The sequence below is a fragment of the Rhinopithecus roxellana genome, chromosome 6 (assembly GCF_007565055.1).
Source record: "Rhinopithecus roxellana isolate Shanxi Qingling chromosome 6, ASM756505v1, whole genome shotgun sequence".
Lineage (NCBI taxonomy): Eukaryota > Metazoa > Chordata > Mammalia > Primates > Cercopithecidae > Rhinopithecus > Rhinopithecus roxellana.
This window is the reverse complement of record NC_044554.1, coordinates 85,559,501-85,575,710: the sequence shown is the minus strand read 5'-3', so window position 1 is coordinate 85,575,710 and position 16,210 is coordinate 85,559,501. Positions and strand designations below refer to the sequence as shown.

Sequence of the window (16,210 nt, the reverse complement as noted above, 5' to 3'; positions counted from 1 at the left end):
AAATTAAAAAATGTGTAAGCAGAAATTCAGTTGTATGTAAGAAAACCCAATTCCCCCTGAGAAAAAGAAAGAGCTGGAGTCCTTCAAAAATTAACTGCCTGTTTATCTGTGGCTAGTGAGCCTTATCTCTCCTCCTTTTCCAGGCATTGTGAAGACCCTGTTTCTCTAGCTGTGCAGCTGCAAGGTCACTAGACAGATAGACTCAAGTCGTAAAACATGTTATTTCTTGAAAAGTAAAAAATGATGTAATGCATGTTTTTGTTTCTCGCTTCTGTAACATGCTTCCACCTGCACAGATCTTCCCTGACCCCACAAAATGCTTAAAAGGTAATGACTCTTTGTTCGGGGCTCAGTCCTTTCGATGTTAATCTGACTAGGCTGGTGCACCTAAATAATATATATCCTCCTGAATCCCATCAGTCTCTCTGATTCTTTATCAATCCTACTACAATATGAAGTTAAAACCAGGCACTATGAGTGCTCATCTGATTTTTGTTATTAAGAGAAGGTATTTTTTCTGTGTATAGTTGTTAACTTGGTGTCCTTGCAGGAAGGATGATCAATAGAGCCTTCTATTTAGCCATCTTGCTTTGCCCTTTCTCCAGGAGTCCCTTACATTTAAGTCTTTAATTCATCTTGCATTGATTTTTTATGTATGGTGGAAGGAAGAGCGCCAGTTTCAATCTTATGCATGTGGCTAGGCAGTTATTCCAGCACCATTTATTGAATAGGGACTCATTTCTCCATTGCTTGTTTGTGTCATTTTTGTAGAAGATCAGATGGTTGTAGGTGTGTGACTTTATTTGTAGGGTCTCTATTCTGTTCCATCAGTCTATATATCTGTTTTTATACCAGTATTATGCTGTTTTAGTTACTATAGCCCTGTAGTATAGTTTGAAGTCAGGTAGTGTGTTGCTTCTGGCTTTGCTCTTTTTACGTAGGATTACTTTGGCTGTTCCAGCTCTTTTTTGGTTCCGTATGAGTTTTATAGTAGGTTTTTTCTAATCTATGAAAAATTTCATTGGTAATTTGATGGGAAAAGCATTGAATCTGTAAACTGTTTTGGGTAGTATGGTTATTTTAACAATATTGATTCTACCCATGAGCATGGAATGTTTTTCCATTTGTTTGTGTCATCTGTGATTTCTTCAAGCAGTACTTTGTAATTCTCATCGTAGAGATCTTTCACTTCCCTTAATTGTATTCCTAGGTATTTTATTCTTTTGTGGCCATTGTGAATGGGATTGTGTTCTTGATTTGGTTCTCAGTTTGGATGTTATTGGTGTATAGAACTGCTACTGATTTTTGTATATTGATTTTGTATCTTGGAACTTTGCTGGAGTTGTTTTTCAGATCTAGAAGCCTTTGAACAGAAGCAATGTTTTTTCTGTTTGTTTGTTTGCTCTGTTTTTTTGAGATGTAGTCTCACTCTGTCACTCACGCTGGAGTGCAGTGGTGTGATCTCTGCTCACTGCAACCTCTGCCTCTCAGGTTCAAGCCATTCTCGTGCCTCAGCTTCCTGTCTTATCTGTGTTTTACTGTCTGCTCTTTCTGACTGCTTGTAATTAGAAGAGAGATGATTTCCCTGAAATGCATCAGGCTGGAAGGAGAGATGGAACTTAAAGTGGCAGTGTTTGTTCAAGATGATGGTGCTCCTGCTCTGTCAATATGGAGTAGCCAGGAGAAATCATTAAAATCATTAAAATCAACCTTTATTAGCTGGGATTACAGGCATGCACCACTATGCCTGGCTAATTTTAGTATTTTTAGTAGAGATGGAGTTTCACTATGTTGGCTAGGCTAGCCTTGAACTCTTGGCCTCAAATGATCTGTCTGCCTCGACCTCTCAACATGCTGGGATTATGGGTGTGGGCCACCACGCCAGGCCACGATGGAATTTTCTAGGTATAGAATCAAATAGTCTGTGAAGGCAGATAATTTGAAGTCCTCTCTTCCTATTTGTATGACTTTTTATTTATTTCTCTTGCCTGATGCCCTGGTTTGAACTTCCAGAACTATGTTAATAGGGGTGGTGAGGGTGTGCATTCTTTTCTTGTTCTGATTCTCAAGGGGAAATGCCTCTAACTTTTGCCTGTTTAGTATGATGTTGACTGTGGGTTTGTCACACATGGCTATAATTATGTTGAGGTATGTTCCTTTGATGCCCAGTTTATTGAGGGTTTTTAACATAAAGGGAGGTTGAATTTCATTGAATGGCTTTTCTGCGTCTGCTGAGATGATCATGTGATTTTTGTTTTTAGTTTTGTTTCTGTGATGAATCAAATTTATGATTTGTGTATGTTGAACCAACCTTGCATCACAGGGATAAACCCTATTTGATTGTGATGAATTAGCTTTTTGATGTGCTTCTGGATTCGCTAGGCTAGTATTTTTTGAGGATTTTTGCATCTATGTTCATCAGGGTTATTATCCTAAAATTTTCTTTTTTCATTTTGTGTCCACCAGATTTTCATATCAGAATGATACTGGCCTCGTAGAATGAGCTAGGAAAGAGTCGATCCTCCTCAGTTTTTTGGAATAGTTTAGCTAGGATTGGTACCAGACCTTCTTTATATGTCAGGTGGAATTTGGCTGTGAATCTGTCTGGTCCAGGGCTTTTTGTTGGTGGTGGGTTTTTAATTACAGTTTCAGTGTCAGAACTCACTACTGGTCTGTTCAGGTTTTCAGTTTCTTCCTGGTTCAATCATGGGAGAGGGTGTATGTTTCTAGCAATGTATCCATTTCTCTAGGGTTTCTAGTTAATGGGCAGGGAAGTGTTTGTAATAGTCTCTGAGGGTTTTATATATGTCTCTGGCGTCAGTGGTAATGTCCCCTTTGTCATTTCTGATGGTGTTTATTTGGATCCTCTCTCTTTTTTTTTGCTCTATTAGTCCAGCTAGCAGTCTACCAGTCTTATTTATTCTTTCAGAAAACCAGGCTTTGGTTTTGTTGATCTTTTGTATGTTTTTTTGTGTCACAATTTTGTTCAGTTCAGCTCTGATTTTGGCAAGCCTTGGGGGATGGTGTCCCTGGCCGTGCTCCACTGCAGCAGGTCCCATGGCAAATGCTCTGGGTTCCAGGCAGGGGAGCCTTGTCCCCACCAACTCTCCAAGAAGCTCTCCCTTGCCAGCCCAAATATCCATGGGTTCTCCTGTAGCTAGGATTCTAGAGGTCCGTAGTGACAGTGGGCCACTCCATGTCTATTTAACGTACCCCTTCCCCAGGAGCCACTCAGGGCGAGGAGTAATTCCTGATGCTTGGATACCCTGCGCAGGGTCCCCACCTTCTTGCTCCTTCAGTCCAGGGTCGGTGTCCTCCCTCTGTCTACTCTCAATGCCTTCCTTCTGAACATCTGCTCAGAGTGTGCTAGTCTTCTTGATGGTCTTATCTCTTGGTGGGAGAAGCTCTTGCTGGCTGTGTCTCGTTGGCTGTCTTGGCTCTGAGCCCCCTTATTTTTTAGATCTACTTAAACATTTTTTAAATAAGAAGGCAGTCGGGGGCATTTTATTATAGATTGTATACTACTACATTTTCTGGCTGTCAAAATGTTTAGTGTTGTAGTAGGCATTTAGGTATATATTTTGATACACCTATTAATTGCTTTCTCTAGTGTGGGAAACATTCATTTCAAATGATTGCCAAGGAATATATAATCTCATTGATGACGTAATTGTCTATAATTTCTTTAAACTTCATGAGAACCCTTTATTATATCTCTACGAGGTGTTTCTGCTGAAGTACATGGTGAACTCTTGCAAACTGTTGACTTCGTTTATAAAAGACTTGGTGTGTTAGGATAAATATGTAATATTTCATCAAAAGATAATCATGAAGAAATAGGCATTACAATGGAAATGTATTCTAAATTCATATCACATTTTTCAGCTTCATCCAGGATATAGAAATGGAAGTTCTCAAGGCATAATGCTCTATGTAAATTCCTTGAGGGTGGGTATATCCATCTGTTCATTTCTCTTTCAATACCTGAAGCAGGGCTTGTATGTACTAGACACTCAGTAAATATTTATTGAACAAATAAATAATGAACATTTCATCCCTATGAACACTCATCATTTGTCTTGGAGAAATATTTCAACTTAAAATTTATAAGCAATAAATCATTTACCTAAAATAGAAAAAAGAAAAAAGGTAGACAATTATTTCCTGATGTAGTACTTTCAGTTCTAATGAATGGAATATCAAATTATTGACTAAGCAAATTTTAATATCTAAGAATTTTTCTAATGAAAAACTGTGGTTATAAACTTTCAGAATAACAGATTTATGGCTTTTTCAAGTACTTTAGCATTCATTGTATTTGTTATACAGAGAAATCCTGTGAGATAGGCTATCATATATTTTGATTTTTCATTGTACAAATGAGGGAACTGGATCTCAGAAAGATTAATAGGTTACTCACAGTTACAGTTTGTGAGAGGGAAAGGTAGGTCTCAAACCCATGTGTCAATGCCTCCAAAGGCAGATTTACTTTTCAGTTCACAAGCATAGCTTTCTCCCTGTATGACACTTAAATAATGAAGTATGTTGAAATGAAAAGGGTGCTTACATCCCATTGTAACCCCCAGCACTGCAACTGTGTGATTATGTGATGTTGGGCAAGTCAGGTGATCTCATATCCAATATTTTTCTTCTTCTGCAAACCTCAAATTTATAAGCTAAATTTTGCCTTTTATCATGTGTAGTAATAAGAAATCTCTTGTTAGTGATTATATTCTCATAGCCTTTATTCTGGGTGTATTATTTATTTGTTTCATATATAGTTTGTAAGCTTACTGAGGGCCTAATTTGTCATTGAATATAAATATAATCATGTTAAAGTATGTGTATATATTTATGTGTATATATTTGTATATATGTCTACTGTATTTCTGATCGTGCCCAGTTCAATGCAAGGAGCAGATTAGGAGTATATTCTGTATGTATCCTTGTTAGTCTCTTTCTACTTCAGCAACAATGTAATTGATGAACTCTGGTTAGTGAACATCTGTCAGTAAGAAGGTTATCCTGGCATCCACTGTTAGCAGACACCAGATGCAATGTCCTAGCTATGCCCCCTACTCCTTTCATTGACTGTGTTGGTAAATTATGATGGTTTTACCTTGCTGAGAAAATGTTTTGGTAGTTGTCTCATGTAATTTAAGCAACTCATAACTGTATCTTATTCCTTTAGTAGAAAACCGCACTGCACAAATAACATCCACAGGAAGCCTTGTGTTCCAAAATTTTGAGGAGAGTATGAGTGGAATTTATACATGTTTCCTCGAATATAAACCTACTGTGGAAGAAATTGTTAAACGTCTTCAACTAAAATATGCTATATATGGTAAGAAGTAAAGTTAGTTGTGTTTTAACCTTCCTTAATGATTTTAAACATTTAAATATGTTTAAGTAGGTTTGTCTTAAAGAGACTTTATTTTTTAGTATCATTTAATTAAAAAAGAATTACTGCCTCCCTATGTAAGTACTTTGTAAAGGGTTAGTGGTGAGGGCACAGAATGGTTAACAGATCGCAGTCTTTTTTTCTTCAGGGGAATGTTGACATGTACACACAGATGAATTTTAGGGCCAGGGATGTATAAATCTTTTCAAATTATTATGATATTATGGCTTGTACTATGTTGAATTCTAAGTATTTTAAATTTGAGTATCATGATTTCTGGTACACTGCCATCCCCCAAAACAGGAGCGTGAAACACCACTGTAAATTCCTTTTCTGGCGGGTTGACCTTTTGAGGCTTACAACTGGCAGAGGTCAGTTGATATTTGTAAGAATTACAGAAAGAGGAAAGAAACATGAAAAGGTGGCTCTCCAGTCAAGACAGGTTTATTTTAGAAAACAAACCTGAGAGATGCCTTCTGGCTGAGTTAGGTCAGAGGCACACTCTCTTACAGACTAAGAGTTTTTAAGGATTCAGGGTGGGAGAGTTTATCAGAGGCTTGGACTGCTTCTGTGTCTCTTTGTTGTGCTTATCTGGGAGGGAGAGTTATGTGTCTGTTCCCATGCATCTTTTTGCAGCTGCAGGCATATCCCCCAAATCTGCTTTTAGCTTCTCTATCTTAGTGCACCCGAAGGGAAAGGGAAAGGAATGTGCTTATTAAGGCCCACTTTTTAATTTTTTTTGAGACGGAGTCTCACTCTGTCACCCAGGCTGGAGTGCAGTGGCGCCATCTCAGCTCACTGCAACCTCCACCTCCTGGGTTCAAGCGATTCTCCTGCCTCAGCTTCCCGACTAGCTGGGACTACAGGCACATGCCACCACACCCAGCTAATTTTTTGTATTTTTGGTGGAGATGGGTATCACCGTGTTAGCCAGGATGGTCTTGATTTCCTGACCTCATGATCTGCCCACCTCGGCCTCCCAAAGTGCTGGGATTACAGGCATGAGCCACCTGCCTCTGGCCAAGGCCCACTGTTTTACTGGGACCCATTGTATAAGGGTGAGGTTTGGCAGTTACCCAAGAGACTTTAACCCATCTCCCTCTGTGCCCCAGTTGTCTTATCTGTGTTTTACTGTCTGTTCTTTCTGGCTGCTTATATTTAGAAGAGAGGTGATTTCCATGAAATGCATGAGGCTAGAAAGGGAACTGGAACTTAAAGTAGCGGTGTTTGTCTGAGATGACGGTGCTCCTGCTCTGTCAATATGGAGTAGGCAGGAGAACAGCCTGAACCCAAGTTGCTTGTAGGTTCCATCTCACTAGTGGGACCCATGTGTGGCAGACAGAATAATGGCTCCTAAACATGTCCATATCTAGTCATATCCAGAACATATAAGTGCGTTGCCCTACATGGAAAAAGGGATTTAGCAGATGGATTGCGACGAGATTATCCTGAATTATCTGGGTGGGTTCAGTGTAATCACAGGGTTCCTTCTAAGAGGAAGGCAAGAGGGTCAAAGGAAATGTGCTGACAAAAGGAGAAGTTGTAGTGATTTTCTTTGAAGATCAAAGAAGCCACATGCCAAATAATACAGGCAGCCACCACAGCTGGAAATGGCAAAGAATTGGATTCCCCCTAAAGCTTTCAGAATGAATACAGCTTGATTTTTACTTAGTAAGACTCATTTTGGGTTTCTGATCTCCACAGCCTTAAGGTCATAAATTTGTGTTGTTTAGAACATTAGGTATGTGGTAATTTGTTACAGTGTCAATAAGATAACTTATACACCATTACTTTGACAGCAAGGGTGCAGAATTATTAGTGGTTTCTTGATAATATTTTGGTTAATCAAAATATACTTTCCCATATAGCCAAAGAGAGACATAATGTTTTGGTAAGATAATTAACTTTGTTAGACAAATAATTTGTTTAAACCTTCTAATCAGTCATGTTTCATTTTTGTTACATAGTAGTTATCTCCCTCTTGTTACTTCATGTACCTAACATAATAAATATACTTCAGAATCACTCATAAGTACATATTCACATATGCTAACAAATGTAGAAGTACCTAAAATGAGTACTGGTTTATAATAATGATAATGATAGCTAGTATTTACTGAGCACTTATGATATACCAGGCGGTGCTGTGTTTTTACATGTAATTATTGCAACAACAGCAAAATCCATATTTATGTAATGCTTGCTTAGTGTAAGCATTGTTCTAATTTATTTATATTAAATGTATTTCACCACAAACCGTGATGTAGGCACTGCGATTTTTGGTCTTGTAAATGTAAGGAAACAGAGTGGTTAAGTGACTTTCTCAAGACCACAGCTATTAAGGAGGGGAGGGGAGAACTCAGATTTCAATGTAAGAATTCTGGTCCTAGAGTTAGTATTCTTATGCTTTATGGTATCCTACTATGTATACCACTGTTATATGAATGCCAGCAGGATGAAGACCTGATTAATAAACTGACTTTGAAGACCTACTCTTTTAATGCTTAAAACCAATGCAATTGATTCTATTTTATTATACATACCTCCTTTAATCTTTCTAATAGCTCATGGAGTTTCAGATTTTATTTGAGCATTCTTCAGTTAATTACTATTTAGTTTGTTTCACATTTTCCCTACCTCAGATGGTACTGTGTGGAACATTTAAATATGTGTCCATCCATCCATCTGCCGTTGATCTGTGTATACACACACATACACTATACCCCCCCACCATACTAACATTGCTGTATTTTGTAAGATAAGTTGTTAGTCTTTCAGAAAGATGAATTCTGTAAAGGAAAATCTGCAGGGAATTCATAGTGCTATTTTGATTGATTCTTTTGTATAGCAATTTGCAACCCTGCTATAATAGATGAGAACCTCAGTTTCTAAAACCCCTTTAATGCTATATTTTGAAGTGTTGCCAATATAATAAATTAATGGTATTTTATAGTTTTAATATGCATTTTTTGGTCTTTGGTGGGTTATTCAAATCTTATTTGTGTGAGCTCTCTCTGTGTGTATGTCTGTGTGTCTGAATAGCTACAGAGAGATGTATAGCTATGTAGATATTAATTTTATGTCAAATGCATTTTATTCTGTATTTTGTTTTTAGCTTATTAATCTCTTATATTCTAAGTAAAGGATAATTCCAAATTTTAAAATTTTGTATAAACTACAAGCGGCATTTTCTTTTTGACTCATGTTTTTTACTGTGTTGAGCAAGATATTCACCATTACCTGGATTGTAAGAAGTAAGATCAACTTATAATTTTCTGTATATATTAAAAACCATAAAATATTTTAGAAAATTACAAAATAAAATCAAGAATTGTTATCAGTTTTGAATATGGCAAGACACTATGTATAAAATGGTGATTCATTGCTTTAATATACACTTCCTTAATTATTAGTAAGTTAGAACATCTTTTCATATTTTTATTATTCAGTAGATTGCCTTTTCAATTCAGTTGTCATCTTCCTTTTGCATAGTTTTTTTCTTACTAATTTTTAGATATTTTGCTGTTCTGGATACTAGCCTTTTCTTATGCATGCTGTAAATAATTTCTACGTTCTCTCACTTAAGATGTTTATACTAACAGAAGTTTCAATTTTTTTTTTTTTGTAATGAGACCTACCAGTTTTAATTCTCTGAGTTGTTTTGCTTTTGTTTTGTTTAGTTTTGTTTTCTAAGAGATTGTTTCCTATCTAGAAAATAAAAATTGCCCAGAACTTTGGGAGGCTGAGGCGGGTGGATCTCTTGAGACCAGGAGTTCGAGACCAGCCTGGGCAACATGGAAAAACACCGTCTCTACTAAAAATACAAAAAAATTAGCCAGGCGTGGTGGTGCATGCCTATAATCCTAGCTACTCAGGAGACTAAGGCCAGAGAATCACTTGAACTGGAAGCTGCAGTGAACCCGGATCACGCCACTCTATTCCAGACTGGATGACAGAGTGAGACTCAGCCTTAGAAAACAAAAAAGAAGAAGAAAAGAAAAATTGTTTCCTATATTTTCTAGGCCTATTTTTAAAAATAGGAATAAATTAACATATTTTATTTGTTAGACAAAGAGCAATGTTCAATATAAATTTTCTCAAGACCCTTAAAACCTGTGAATTTCTGGCCAGTTCACAAAACCATAAGATGACACTTTTCAGCATGAAGTAAAAAAACAGACTGTCAGCTCCAAAGACGTTACAGAGCAGAAATTTCCAAATGCGTTATACGAGCTTTCTGGGCAAATGAAAAATCTATCTTCTATGATATATTAACAAAAATTCTGAAGATAAGATTATGTTTTGACATACTTAACAAGCATTGCTTCTTTGTCTCCAACAAATAAAGCTAAGGAAATAATGTAACCATTTTTACACAGAAAATTAAGGCTGCAGGTCACACAGAAGAACAGAAGTGCTTGAGCGTTGAAACTGTTCTGCTTCATTGTCATACTCGAATTGTTGACTCTTAAACCATTTTCAGTTAAATACAAGGAAAGGTTATTACATGTTCAGCAGTTACTAGGTTTTCAATAATTTAAGGTCCAGTAGCTTAGAAAAGTAGACTGAGAATGGTTTTGAAAAGGCAAGTTAAACCTTAGGCCTATTTTTTCAGGTTAAACTTTTTGTTTTGAGATAAATGTAGATTAACGTATGGTTGCAAGAAATAATACAGACAGATTCCATGTATTCATTAGCCAGCTTCCCCAAATCATAATGTCTTGTAAACTAAGATAGTGATTTTGTCACAGTCTACCCATCTTATTCATATTTTTCCAGGTTTATGTGTACTTGTGTGTGTGTGTGTGTGTGTGTGTGTGTGTGTGTGTATGTGTGTGTGTGTATAATTCTGCCATTTTTATCCCATGGGTAGACTCAGGTATCTACAACCATAGACAAGATACAGAGCAGTCCCATCAAAAGAAGGATACCTTGTGTTGACCTTTTATAATTGAACCCGCTTTCCCTCCTATCTCCATCCAGAATTTCTGGCAACCACCAATCTTCTCTGATTCTGTATTGTCATTTCAAAAGTATTATACAAATACAGTGCTATATATAGTACATAACCTTAGGGGATTGACTTTTTTTCATTTTTCCAAATTCCTTGGAGATTGCTATAAGTTTTGTGCATCTATCCCACACTCTTTCTTACTGCTGAGTTGCATTCCAAAGTATGCATATACCACAGTTTGTTTAATGACTTACCCATTGAAAAATATCTAGGTTGCTTTGAGTTTTTAACTGTTGCATATAAAGCTTCTAAGGACATTTGTGGATTGTTTTTCTATAGACCTAAGTATTTATTTCTGTGGGGTAAATACCAAAAGTGCAGTTGATTGATCATATGATAGTTGCATATTTAGTTTAATAAGAAACTGCCAAACTGTATTTCAGAATGGCTGTACCATTTTGTATTTCTACCAACAATATAAGGATAGTCCAGTTACTCCATGTCTCCACCAGCAATTGGTGTTATAATTATCTTTTGTTTTAGCCATTCTGATAGATGTGAAGTAATATTTCATTATGGTCTTAATTTGCATTTCTATACTTTCTAATGATGTATTTAATATATTTTATATTAATAAAATATTTTATATTCATTAAATATATTATGAGTTTATTTGCCATCTGTACATCCTCTTTGGTAAAATTTCTGTTCATATCTTTTGACCATTTTTTAATTGGATTGTTTGGTATATTTGAGTTTTTTGATATTTAATACACATACACAGATAGATAGATACTCTTTCTTTGTTGGATATATATTATTTGTAAGTATTTTCTACCACTCTGTATTTTGTCTTTTCATCTTCTTGACAGGATCTTTGCAGAGCCTGTTTTAAAATTTAGGTTATCAGATTTGCTTTTGTGAATCATGCTTTTTGTGTTAAGATGAAAAATTATTTGCCTCATCCTAGATCCCAAAGATATTCTGTTTTTTTTCCCCAAAAGTTTTGTAGGGTTTCCTTTCTTTTAAAAAAAATTATTTTTATTTTAAATTCTTGGGTAATGTGCAGGATGTGCAGGCTTGTTACATAAACATGTGCCATGGTGGTTTGCTGTACCTATCAGCCCATCACTTGGATAGTAAGCCCAGCATGTATTAGCTATTTTTCCTAATGCTCTTCCTCCTCACACCACCAACACGCCCCAGTGTGTGTTGTTCCCCTTCCTGTGTTGATGTGTTTTCATTGTTCAGCTACCACTTATAAGTGAGAACATTTCTGTTCCTGCATTAGTTTGCTGAGGATAATGGCTTCCAGCTCCATCCATGTCCCTGTAAAGGACATGATCTTGTTCCTTTGTATGTCTGCATAGTATTTCATGGTGTATATGTACCACATTTTCTTTATCCAGTCTATCACTGATGAGCATTTGGGTTGATTCCATGTCTTTGCTTCAATGATATGGAATAGAATGATTTATATTTCTTTGGGTATATACTCAGTAATGGGATTGCTGGGTGAAATGGCATTTCTGGTTGTAGATCTTTGAGGAATTGCCACAACATCTTCCACAATGTTTGAACTAATTTACACTCCCACCAACAGTGTAAAAGTATTCCTGTTTCTCCGCAACCTCCCCAGCATCTGTTGTTTCTTGACCTTTTAATAATTGCTATTCTGACTGGTGTGAGATGGTATCTTGTTATGGTTTTGATTTGCATTTCTCTAATGATCAGTAATGTTGAGCTTTTTTTTCATATGTTTGTTTGCCCCATGAATGTCTTCTTTTGAGAAGTGTCTGTTCGTGTCCTTTGCCCACTTTTTAATGGGGTTATTTGTTTTTTTTCTTGTAAATTTAAGTTTCTTGTAGATTCTGGAATATTAGACCTTTGTCAGATGAATGGAGTACAAAGATATTCTCACTCTGTAGATTGCCTGTTTGCTGTGATGATAGTTTCTTTTACTGTGTAGAAGCTCTTCAGTTTAATTAGATCCCATTTGTCAATTTTTGCTTTTGCTGCAATTGCTTTCAGTGTTTTTGTCATGAACTCTTTGCCCGTGCTTGTGTCCTGAATGGTATTGCCTAGGTTTTCTTCTAGTGTTTTTATAACTTTGGGTTTTACATTTAAGTCTTTAATCCCATATAAATGTGTCTAATTTGTTGGCATACAGTTGTTTGTAGTGTTCCTTTATATTTCTTTTATTTCTTTAAGGTCAGTATTCTCTCCCCTTTTATTTCTGATTCTAGTAATTTGAGTCTTCTATCTCTTGTTTTTGTAAATCTAGCTCAAGTTTGATCAATTCTGTTGATTTCTTAAAAAACTGGTTTTGGTTTCATTGATTTTCACTGCTTTTTATTTATTACATCACTTATCTCTGCTGAAGTCTTTATTATTTTATTCCTTCTGCTTGCTTTATATTTAGTTTTTCTATTTTCTCTTTCTTTTTCATTGTCTGAAGATAAAATATTAGGCTACTTGAGAGCTTTCTTTTATAATATGCCATAGGCATGGCATATTATTTCCCTCTAAGTGCTGCCTCACCTGCATGCCATATGTTTTGTTATTTTTGTCTTCATTTTCATTTGTATCAAGATTATTTCTAATTTATCTTTCGATTTTTCTTTGATCTATTGATTATTTAGGAGTCTGTTAATTTTCATTTCTGAGGTTTTCAAATTTCTTTTGTTATTGATTTTTAAATTTTACTTTAACAGAGAAAATAATTTGTATTATTTCAAAGGTTTATGGCTTAGCATATGCTTCATCCTTGAAAATGTTCCATGTGTATTTGAGAAGAATGCATATTCTACTGTTGTTGGCCGATTTACTATAGATGATTCTCAGATCTATTTGGTTTATAGTGTTGTTCAGGTCTTCTATTTCTTTATTGATCTTCTTCCTAGCTTTTTTATTCATTATTGTAAGTAGGATATTGATGTCTCCAAGTAATGTTGAATTGTCTAATTCCTCTTTGATATCTGTATATGTTTATAATTGTTCTTTTTCTTCCTGATATATTGACCTTTTTTATCATAGTAAAAGTCCCCCTTTTTTTTAGTAACTTTTTGTTATTGCTTTAAAGTCTGTTTTTTTTTTTTTTTTTGTTTTGTTTTGTTTTGTTTTCAGTGTTCCCAATACCTTACTCTCTGTAGGAGAAGCGTAGTCTTTATTTCTTGAGAAAGATATCTACACTCAGTATGCCTGACTCCTCCTTTCACCCTCAGTTACCCTCCCATTCTGTTCTGGCACTTGCATCTGCAATTGCATGAAACTACTAAGGTTAAGGTCATCAATAGTGCCCTTGCTGTTAAATTCAATGGAAATGTATTTCTCATTGTCCAGTGGTTCTGCATCCAGTGCTTCCTCGTGCACTCCACCCACTGGGCCCGTGTTCCAAATCAGGTGTTCTAATGACCTATTGTGATATGGAGATATTGCCATACATTCAGGAAAGCTGTGGGGGTCTTGGTTTAGTTCCTGGATGCAAAGGAGGAACTGTGATCATTTTCTTATAAGGCACCCTGCTTGTTATGAGCCATAGCTTCAAACAGCGATTGTAGCCATTTGGGATTTTTTTTTGCCATTTGGGTTTTTTAGCTTCTATGAGCAGAGTGCTATACTCAGTCCCTAGTTTTATTCTGTGAGCCTGGCTTTAGTCCCCTATCTCACATAAAAAAACACGTAAGACTGTTCTCCACAGAGGCCAAGTTCCTGCTGCCATTTCTCTGCTACTGGTTCCATAGACCAGCAACCCTATGACATTTTCCCCAAGTTGTATATGTACTCTGCTGTGTGGTCTGTAAAAATATCCATCTCCTTTTTGACCTGAGCCTTGGCTTTTTGGTATTGTCCTTTAATATATCATTAGCATTAGTGTATAATTTTATCAGAAAGGGTATGGAAGCATGATATATTGTGAAGACATCTCCCACCATTTCTTTTTTTTAAATTATACTTTTAAGTTCTGGGATACATGTGTAGAATGTGCAGGTTTGTTGCATAGGTATACACATGCCATGGTGGTTTGCTGCACCCATCAATCTGTCATCTACATTAGGTACTTCTCCTAATGCTATCCCTCCCCTAGCTCCCCCACCAGCTGACAGGCCCTGGTGTGTGATGTTCCACTCCCTGTGTCCATGTGTTCTCATTGTTCAGTTCCCCCATATGAGTGAGAACATGCGGTGTTTGGTTTTCTATTCCTGTGTTAGTTTGCTGAGAATGATGGTTTCTAACTTCCTCCATGTACCTGCAAAGGACATGAACTCATCCTTTTTTATGGCTGCGTAGTACTCCATGGTATATATGTGCCACATTTTCTTTATCTAGCCAACAATTGATGGTCATTTGGGTTGGTTGCAAGTCTTTGCTATTGTGAATAGTGCTGCAATAAATATACATATACATGTGTCTTTATAGTAGTATGATTTTATAATCCTTTAGGCATATACCCAGCAATGGGATTGCTGGGTCAAATGATATTTCTGGTTCTAGATCCTTGAGGAATTGCCACACTGTCTTCCACAATGGTTGAACAAATTTACACTCCCACCAACAGTGTAAAAGTGTTCCTATTTCTCCACATCCTCTCCAGCATCTGTTGTTTCCTGACTTTTTAAGGATCACCATTCTAACTGTGGTTTTGATTTGCATTTCTCTAATGGCCAGTGATGATGAGCTTTTTTTCATATGTTTGTTGTCCACATAAATGTCTTCTTTTGAGAAGTGTCTGTTCATGTCCTTTGCCCACTTTCTGATGGAGTCATTTGTTTTTTTTCTTGTAAATTTGTTTAAGTTCCTTGTAGATTCTGGATATTAACCCTTTGTCAGATGGATAGATTGTAAAATTTTTCTCCCATTCTGTAGGTTGCCTGTTCACTCTGATGATAGTTTATTTTGCTGTGCAGAAGCTCTTTAGTTAAATTAAATCCCATTTGTCAATTTGGCTTTTGTTGCCATTGCTTTTGGTGTTTTAGTCATGAAGTCTTTGGCCATGACTATGTCCTGAATGGCATTGCCTAGATTTTCTTCTAGGACTTTTATGGTTTTAGGTCTTACATTTAAGTCTTTAATCCATCTTGAGTTAATTTTTGTACAAGGTGTAAGGAAGAGGTCCAGTTTCAGTTTTTTGCATATGGCTAGCCAGATTTCCCAACACCATTTATTAAATAGGGAATCCTTTTGTTATTGCTTGTTTTTGTTAGTTTTGTCAAAGATCAGATGGTTATAGATGTGTAGCGTTATTTTTCAGGCCTGTGTTCTGTTCCATTGGTCTACATATTTGTTTTGGTACCAGTACCATGCTGTTTGGGTTACTGTAGCCTTGTAGTATAGTTTGAAGTCAGGTAGCCTCCAGCTTTGTTATTTTTGCTTAGGATTGTCTGGGCTATATGGGCTCCTTTTTGGTTCCATATGAAATATAAAGTAGCTTTTTCTAATTCTGTGAAGAAAGTCGATGGTAAGTTGATGGGGATAGCATTGAATCTATAAATGACTTTCAGCATTATGGCCATTTTCAGTATATTGATTTTTCCTATCCATGAACATGGGATGTTTTTCCATTTGTTTGTGTCCTCTCTTATTTCCTTGAGCAGTGGTTTGTAGTTCTCCTTGAAGAGGTCCTTCACATCCTGTATAAGTTGTATTCTCAGATATTTTATTCTTTTGTAGCAATTGTGAATGTGATTTCACTCATGATTTGGCTGTCTGTCTATTATTGGTGTATAGGAATGCTTGTGATTTTTGCACATTGATTTTATATCCTGAGACTTTGCTGAAGTTGCTTATCAGCTTAAGGAGATTTGGGGCTGAGATGATGGGGTTTTCTAAATATAAAATCATGTCATCTGCAAAGA

At 36.3% G+C, this 16,210-nt stretch overlaps 1 protein-coding gene across 1 annotated transcript in view; it reads left to right on the top strand.

The window, feature by feature from the left end:
• Nucleotides 1-16,210, top strand: part of ZPBP (zona pellucida binding protein) — a 149,639-nt gene that overhangs the window by 30,912 nt on the left and 102,517 nt on the right. Inside the window, exon 4 of the mRNA XM_010357494.2 lies at nt 5,192-5,344. Within this exon, the coding sequence (XP_010355796.1) occupies nt 5,192-5,344 (153 nt within the window). The remainder of the gene's footprint in view (nt 1-5,191; nt 5,345-16,210) is intronic.